The following is a 9,460-nucleotide window of genomic DNA, read 5'->3' as shown; positions in this document are numbered from 1 at the left end:
TGATTGACCAACACTGATTGGTCACGTGCATTATACACAGCAGAAGACGAAGGCGGGCAAACAACACATAAATATTTCATCTAGGGGTGCAAAGATTAGCCCCATATATGATACTCTATAATGTTTATATACAGAGTGGTAGTGCAGTACTCTGCAGGAAGTGTAGGGGCGATATGGCTTCTGTCGGTTATTTTCATCTTAAAAAGATTGAATGTCGCATTACATCAGAGTGGCTTGGTGTTTATTTACATTTTGAATGCCTAACTACAGTAACTGTACAGTAACTACAGTCACTGCTTGGAAGGCTGGAATGCTTTGTTATAGTAAGAATTTGTTCTATTTTAAATGTATGGTAATCTTTAATAACTTATGTGGGTTTCAATATTATAATGTACCAAAAGGTGTTATATATGTCTGCGTTTTAGGGTCACTGTCAAATTAAAATAGTACACTTTGAAAATAAAATTGTAATATTTCGGGGAAAAAAGTCATAGGATTACGACATTAAAATGGCATTAATACCAGGGAAAGTCATGGTATTGTGGCCAAAGGGTTTACAAAGGGAAGGCCGCACCTCCTCGTGTTTAAATAAGGGGGCGTTTAGGAGTTGGTAGGGTTGTACAATCGTATAGATTTCACCCCCAAAGAAATACTCGGTCTCCCCGTCTCTCCTGACAGATCAGCAACAGATAATTAGTATATGAAACGGCTGAAACGGCTGTGCATTAAACTGTGTTTATTTACAATGAAGAACCAGACGGACTTGGAGGAAATTGTCTGTTTTGTTGAAGGAGAATCGCAGGCAGTGGTCATCTATTGGTGGTTATACCTCCATGCCATTCAAAGAGAGCATACAGTTTCACAGGAGACAATGAGATGATAATCAGAATGGTCGATCTCAAAGGAATGAGCAGAACTTCGTCATCGCCAGTACTGTAACCAAGGCCCCAATGTGTTATGGCAGCCCCCCTACAATTAGCTCACTTTATCCTTGAAATATCACCTGTTTATTCTTGTAACAGTTATGACTTTATTATCAGAATATGATGACTTTATTATCAAAATATTACCACTTTACTCTTAAAGTTTAGAATATAAAATGTCATAATCATCTTATTCATTTACATCTAAAATTGTATGATTTTCATTTACGTTTCTAATGTCCTGCTAATTATTTGAAACCTGTGAAGTTGCACAGATCTCACATAATTGGATTCATGAACCTGCAGTTAAACTGGTTATTATTTAAATAATTTTTGAACTGCAGTGTAGTAGTTTAATATTCAGAAAATTCAGTTGATTGTTACCCGATTATAGAAATAATACTTGCTAGAACATTACAGTTCCTGGCCTTTGCTTTAAAGTTGATGACCCATAGCAGCCACTCGTTTTTCAAGGCCTTATGCTCACCTGAAAACACTTGTCCTTCATTCAGCCGGCTGGAAAAAAAGGTGCTTTCTTGTGAAGTTGATATAGTTGCGTTCTGCCTCGCGGGGCTAAAAAGCCACTGTTAAATATTTAACAATCTAATAAAATTTGATCTGCCCCCAGAACCCTGCATATCTCCTTTTGTTTTAATGAACTGTAAAATGTTTAATTAAACCTCAAAAGGCTTTCGTGGAGGAGAAGGTGTGAAGATTTAATCTCTCCGTCACCGCGAGGACGGAGCCAGCTCGTTTGGGCTGAGAAAGAGGGATGAGTTATCCCTCTCCTCTCTCGTTAAACGAGAGAACGACACTCCCTCCGTCCCTCCCTCCATCCATCTCTCTGGTCACTCGTTCTTCTCTTTGTTTACTTTGCCTCTGCCTCCCATCAATCTCAGAGTGCAAATAGATGTGTCGAGCGATAAATTAACATATTAATCATCTGTGCTCCTCCCATGCATCTCATGTAATGCATATTAATGAGCAGCAGTGCATATTCATATTGGTGCGGTACCACCGAATAATTGCTGAAACTCTGTGCTGGGTCGATATTAGGGTTTGACAGTTATTTGTTGGTGGCATAATGAAGCATTAATTAGCCAATGTTCCAGATGAGCGGAGCTGCTTGTGGCTGTGTACAGAACATCATTTTTTCCCCCCATACTAAATTTGAGCTAAATTGCAGAGCGGAGGTAATGTTTATTTTTATAACCAAGTGGTTGAACCTGTCTAATTCGTTCTACTATAATCCATATTTACGCCTAAATTCAATGAATCCCCAGTATCAGTATCAACATTGTTATTATGAGATGGAAAAAGTACTTAGTAATTCCTTTTAGGTGCTCGGTTGCTCCTGTTTACTTTGGTGATTAAGAAATGCACACAAACAAGTTTGTATTCACGTCTGCGGGGGTGTTTCTGTGGACCAGAGCATTCAGGTCTCAGAGAAATTAAAGGCTGATGTAAGAATGTCGGTGTTCTTGGGTTATATGGAGTTGTGTGTTAAAGCAATAAGCCACGAGAGGCTGTGCATTCCTGCGATTTTGCTTCGAGTCGTGCCCAAGAACAAACTTCCCTGTGATAAAATTGTAGTAACACAGCCTCAAGTGGCTTATTGCTTTTAGAAAACAGCAGCCAACGTAAAGTATGACAGAATATACAATTTTTCAAAAAATATTTTGTTTTTATGAATAATAATTGACATAAACAAGTATTCCACTGTGAAATGTAGTTCCTTTAGTGTGGTATCCTTGCCAAGCAACCATGGACCGCTGAATGAGGAGAACATTCAGTCTTCCATTGCAGTGCTGGGGCTGAATCTCAAATGGCTCCCTGCTCCCTACATAGTGCCCAACGTAGGAATTTAAATACTGGATCCTACACTACAATGGTGCAAACTATAGCTAAGAAATAGTTATTTGGGACACATCCACACTTGATAAATGATGCACTGTTTGGCTGTAGAGGCTAGAATTTCTAAACTTTCATACCTAACATTGTGATTGATGTTCAGCATTTTCTTAGAGGAGCCCACACGTGCTCTTACGGCATTTTTCCACTGGGCAGTGCGGTATGGGACGGTACAGTTACAAAGCCATGACCACAATTTTTGGCATCATTTCCACTGCCAAGTGAACCACACCGGGCTTGAGTATCCATGCAGAATATAGTTACCATTCTTGCTGAGGTAAATTGCCATCATTAACATCTCAGGCTTAAAGTACTTATGGTAAAAATTCACTATAAAACAGCAGAATAAAAGTCTAAAAACTGCCACTTGAATGGATTACATGCTTCAAATGTTTGTGTTTCATCAGAAGTTGCAACAAACGCAGGCTGACTCCATACTCCCTAAATAATGTTAGTGAAGATAAATCTCTATGTGAAACAGCAGGAGAAAATCTCCTTCTCTCTTTCTCGCTCTCTTGTTCACTCGGACACCAGCCACCTTGTGGTATCTGGTTAATTATGGCTGACCATGTGGCCGTTCCCTCAGATGATCCCCGACAGCAAGTGTGTAGCACAAAGTAGAACGGTTTTCCTGATGTTTTAAACAATGAGGGGCTTTTAGTGGTAGGTTTGGTTTGATTAAAACGAGCCTTGGTGTGACTGCTCTGTTGGAGTGGTTCATTAGAACAAATGAGTGTGCTGTAATGCAAACCCTGGTGCGCACCAAATAAGCAGATAGAGGTCCCCTGACGAGGCCAGTCAGGATCTGCTTCCAAAAATACTCTGGTTTGTCTGATGGTTTGTTTGAAGTACAAGCGTGAATTGGACCAAAGACATTCAAACCTGTGGTTCTAAAACTAGGGACTGCTAAGGGGGCCGCAGAAAAATCTCAGAAGTCTGTCAGTTTATTAAATTTGCTTCAGCCATATCTATAACCATGGTAGGCCTACTTGCTTAAACGTTATTAAAGCTATTGCAATTATATATTTACCAATCCATGATAATTCAAGGCCATTCCAAACCCTCTAAAGGAGTTATCTGTAATGTCATAGAACAGGGCCATGTGTCAATATGTAGGGCAGCGATAGCTAGCAAAATTGTCAGGGTTCTGGTAAGACACGATCCTTGTTTGTTAAGGGACAGCAAAGACTGAGAGCAGGGAGGGTGGGAGTGCGAGGGCAGGGGGTCGAAAGGAAGTGCAGTGGCGCTTACTGTCCATAAAGGTAAACTAAAAAAAATTGTAGAATGCTGATCTAAACAGGCCAAACAAGGAATAAACCATCGCCTTTTTGCAGACCTTCTTTGGTGCCTGGAGCAGATTGATTTCTGGTGTGGTTTTGACATGTGGGTGCATGTGGCATCTCTTGATGTCTTCATGAGCTCTGACTTTGTATAGAATAAATAGTGTTGGCTTTTAATCGAGGCTGAGGCACATTCACAGGCATTATTAAACACTTGACATGTGACTGCACAGATCAAGTATATCATATATTTATGTGCCAAGTTTCCATCATTTTATAGAAGCTGTAATCCCACTTCGTGTCTCTGGAAAATCATGCGGCTTCTTGAGGCTTATTGCTTTACAGCAAGGGAGGGGCACTGAGGGCTGGAGTCCAGCACAGTTTGGTGAATTCCCAGCTCAAGACATACATAAAGCAAGACGCACATAATTTAACAAAATAACATTTTTAATGTGCCATCAGGTTTTTTTTTTACTTTTTCCTTCATTTCATTTTTGTATGACTGCTTGTGCAGTTGTAGGCTTAGGGTCAGACCCTCACTGAGATATGTGGAAGATGAACAAGGGAAGCAGTGTCACATTAAATGATGTCCTCAAATGGACCAGGAGGTCTAGCAAAAAGTCTCCTGGGAGGCTTCTTTTCTACATGTGACTTTTGTTTACATCTTTTGTTTTGAACTGTACTGTCACAAACTACCCCCTTCTGGGCCTGCATGGTAGTGCACATGGCTTGGCCGTGTACTTTTGGGTTTTTTTTCCCAGCTCCACCCACTGCTCAGTTTCACACACCTGCTGATCATTCTCTGGACTAATTAAGGCTCCTACATATACCCCCCTGTTTTACTTGTTAGCAAAGTTTGTGGCTGTGTTACAATAGCATACTATGTACTGTTTATTGCACCAGTATATACTGTATTCTGTATGCTGCTCTTCTTCAGTAGTGTATTGTATATTCAGTATAGGACACAAGCCGTGTGCCATACTACAGGACAGGTTCATGAGTAGATTGTCAATATCAGACACTGAGCCAATCAGACTATCTCAAGGCTCACCCCATTTTCCTCAACTCTCCTAGCTGCTTTTTATGCATGTAAATTTAGACTTTGGTCAAGAGATGTGCCTGTGTAACTTTTAAATTAGATCCCATACAATGACAGAGGGCAGGATGTTGTTTTCCGTCTTCCAAGCCAAAAATAAACTTTAAACAATGTCAGCTTTGGACTACGGTGGGGTTTCCAAACACACCCATTTTCCTCCATTTGTGAGTCATTTTAGCTTTTTACTTTTGCTAATAAGTTACTGTTTTAGCCACACATTAAGTTTATTAAAGACATGAAGTAATCAATCTGAAATCAAGACCAGCAGAGAAAACTGATTGTAAATTTCAGTGTAGGAACATTTGGACAAATTTCTTTTATTGTACTGTTTTGTACGCAGAACGGTTATTTTTGGTTTAGCTGTGGCCGTCAGACTGAAGGCTTCGCCGTCTCTGTAAGCTAGTGTGGTTCACGTGATTGGTTGCTTTGCTGTTCATTCATTTGCGGGATTTTCTTCACATACGCTCCCAGGCTGCTTTCTTGTCCTCTCCGGCACGCAACGCTGAAAATTAGTCCCACACCGCAAGATACTATGGCGGGTCCCACAGGAGTCTGCAGGAGCGCAAACCTCTACCTTGCCTTTTTTTTCAATATGGGTATGCCTCATGCCTGTGCTTTGACACATCTGTTGTGAGGATTACCACAAATAAAGTGATCTTGCACCTACAACTGACCTACATGCCTCTGTCTTTATACATCAAATGAATGCTTAAAGCAAACCAGAACAAAAACGCAGCAGTGCATCATTTTCAGCTTTCTACATTTCTCCCTAGTGTGCAACTAGTCAGTCAAGTCAACAAGAGATTACACACCTTTGCTGTTTCCGAGGAAGATGTGTTTGACCCTGTGGGTGTGTTACAGTCTCCCTACTTGAATAACTGCCTCCGCTTTTTTAATCACACTGTAATTATCTGTGGTTTACTAGAGAAAAGTGTCTGATGTCCCTCTAGCGGACCTAATTCCACAGTGATGGTTCTGTGCTTCTAAGTAAACAGAGTTTCCCTAGTAGGAGCTTATCAAGGGCAGAGCAATGATCCATATTGCATGTAGCTGCCTTTCCTTAGTCTACAGAGTGGAAGGTTAAATTAACACAGTCTAACTAAATAAGACTTGCTTGTCTTACCTTTCTCTGTATATGTTGTTTAAGAGTGAAAAGGAGATTTGATGGATTTGTTTGTTCATGTCATGCTTTGATTTTCTTGCAATACTGAGTTGCACTCTCTCTCTCTCTCCATCTCTCTGTGGAAGTGTGTAATTTTATATTCATCCACTACCTTGGGCATGCTATGATTTTACAGAAATGACTGTTCCAACTCTAAGTTATGACTCTCTTTCTCTCCACAGCATGTCCTCCGGGGACGTTTAAGTCAAGTCAGGGCACCGAACTGTGTCTGCAGTGTCCCCCCAACAGCAGATCTACATCTGAGGCCTCCACCATCTGTGTGTGCAGGAACGGCTACTACAGAGCAGATGGAGACCAGCCAGACATGCCCTGCACCAGTGAGTGTCACACCTCATACACGCTTGAAAGCAAGGAGGTTTACACAATGGTAGTTATTCTCTGTCTCTGTTCTGGGAGTTCCAGGTACATGTTTGCTTTTCCCCCAGACACCTAACTTATCACATTGAAGGGTATGATAACTAACTGATGAGTCAAATCATATAAGATGAATCAGAGAAGGGAAACCAGAAAATATGTGAAAGGAATTTGATCCCCAGGGCTAGAGATAAGAAGAGTTGGGGAGCGATAAACATTTATATCCGTCTCCCATGTAAGGAGACCATGGCCTGTTATTATATTCCCCCAAATCGTAACTCGGGAACCCATCTAGGATGTTACACTGCAAAATCTTAATTGAAATCTCCATCTTTACCAACAATACCTATTACTTAACATCCTTAGTCTACTCTTTTGAGATGCCCACCAAGTATCCCATCCTGAACTAAGTAATCAAGAGCTAAATTGGGATGCCTTAGGACTTGCCTGGGACCCAGTGAGAGAAACTCCATCCATCTTGCCCAATTAGAGAAAGGCCAGTAAGCCTTTCAATCGTTCCCACCTAATGAGACCATGACTCTTAGACACTCCCAGCCAACACTCACCTCTTCTACAACTGGGGTTATAGATTTTGGTTTTCCAATGAAAGTTAAGGAACCTCCTACTCAGACACACTTTTCAACTCATCACTTAAGATTAGTAAGTGTGTCAGAGCAGGAAAGTCACCAAATTGTGCTGGACACCAAGCCTCCAGGAACATATTAGATGTCTCCACTTCTTCAACAAAACCCTGTGTGCAAAGTTCCATCCATCCTCTGCTACCAGCTTTCTGAGTCCAGTCCATGGAGACTCCCACCCTGTCCAGTTTTGTTCTGTTAGAGCCCCGAACACACACAGCAGGTAATTGAGGGCTGGAGAATGCTCATTACCTGGCACATGTGTGTTGGGAGCTAGAGCAGGGCAGAAATGTGGACTAGACACTTCTCCCAGAAGGTTGAGCTGAGAAGCTGGAGGTAGAGCAATCTAGCTTACAGCCCATATGTAGGTCAGATGGAGTTTCGTGCCGTTAATATGATAGAGTAGTGCTCGCCATCGCAGCAGTTATGTGGAGAAGTGGGTCAGACTCTCGCCTCTTGCCGAGGCATCTGGAAGATCAATGAGGGAGGAGGAGCGTCTGCTTCAGTAATATGTGCATATGGGTTGGGAGTTCTAGCGACTGGATATCACCCATGTCCCCTGGGAGTCTCCATAAACTGAGAGATACTAAGAATTGTCTAAAGCTGAGACAGTAAATTACTGAGTTAATACACATGCACCCAGACACACCTGTTCATTTTTCTTAAGGTTAAAGTAGCACCTAGACAAGCAGTGTGTGATTGGTTGGATTGATTGGCGCGGCCGTCTTTGTAATTAGCTCCTCCTCCTTGTGCACAGTAGCCACTGGGGAACAAAGGAAATGGACCATGGTATGTAGGTCAAGAGAAAAGCCATTTTTCTCTCTTTCACTCTCTCTTTCTTTTTTACTCCTCTGTATCCTCATTCATGAAAAACCGGGTGGTTTTATCTTAGTTATGAATGAAAGATGGAAGCCATGCTGCTGAGACTGCTGCTTGTGTGTAATGAAAGCGATAGCACACACATGCATGCACGCTACATCCTTTAATTAATTCGTCTGTCTTGCTGTCTGTTTTTGTCTCTCGTGGTCAGGATCCCTAAGGGATAACTTCATTTGCATAACCAAATGAAGTGGGCTTCAATGGGTCACACACTGATGCTATCCCGACTCAAAACATCAGGCTTGTCCCCATAAGTTGCCCCATTGTCAACAAAGCTCACTTTGTTTTCTGAGCACCACTCGGACAACCAGCAGTTTCGCAGCTGCTGTAGATTTCACCACCACAACATACTGGATGGGGCCAGAGCATACCTTAGTATCAAACATCGTCTGGGCTAATTTACAGACCTCTTTAATATTTTTAGTAAATTCTTATAGCCACAGACTGGGGCACTTGTACCTATGTGAATGACTGTACTAGAGAGTCTATGATTGGCTTCAGGGTCCTTCTAATGCCTGGCACCTTGGCTTAATGCTGCTTGTGCCCCTAATTCAGAATCTGTTTTCACATGCTATAAAATAGAATCACCCATAACCAGAGCACTTTCAACAGGTCTGTCAGTGGTTGCTTCACTGAGTGGGGCAAATCTGTTGGACACCTGAAATGGAGAAGGTTGGTCCTCAAGTAGGGAAGCATTATATGGAGTTAAATCAGTTTCATCTGAACCTGAATCTGTGATGCTGAATTTGAGAAATTCACGCTATAAAAATTCGAGAAATTCAGGGAAACATCCGGGGTACTCTGGGGCAAACAAGCATAGATGTAATCTAGCTCACACTTGGCCAATCACTAAACATCTCTGGCAGTGGTTTCTTTGTCCCTGAGCACATGCTGATGAAGGACCATGGCAGAAGAGCAAGCCAGTGGAACATTTACTATTGTAATTTGCTTATTCTTCCTTCTCTTTATATAAGCTCACATCAGATTCTAGTATTTATTGTTTTATTGGTTGTTCAGATATACTTCAGATATTTGATTTCTTATAATATAATAAGTGATTCGATTACATCTACGCTTGCTTGCTCTTCCCAAGTATCCCAAATGTTTCCCTGAATTTTTACAGTCTGAATTTCTAAACCTAATTTTTGCAGCCTCAGGAAGCATAAGGTTCAACATCACAAATTCAGGTTCAACAT

General features: G+C 41.4%; 1 protein-coding gene across 2 annotated transcripts in view; it reads left to right on the top strand.

The window, feature by feature from the left end:
- LOC108430182 (ephrin type-B receptor 1) overlaps positions 1-9,460 on the top strand; it is a 406,692-nt gene that overhangs the window by 216,145 nt on the left and 181,087 nt on the right. For both annotated transcript variants that reach the window (XM_017702512.2, XM_017702510.2), the window contains exon 5: positions 6,555-6,710. In XM_017702512.2, the coding sequence (XP_017558001.1) occupies positions 6,555-6,710 (156 nt within the window). The remainder of the gene's footprint in view (positions 1-6,554; positions 6,711-9,460) is intronic.

The sequence above is a fragment of the Pygocentrus nattereri genome, chromosome 19 (assembly GCF_015220715.1).
Source record: "Pygocentrus nattereri isolate fPygNat1 chromosome 19, fPygNat1.pri, whole genome shotgun sequence".
In the NCBI taxonomy this organism is placed as follows: domain Eukaryota; kingdom Metazoa; phylum Chordata; class Actinopteri; order Characiformes; family Serrasalmidae; genus Pygocentrus; species Pygocentrus nattereri.
This window is presented reverse-complemented; position numbering and strand designations above follow the sequence as displayed.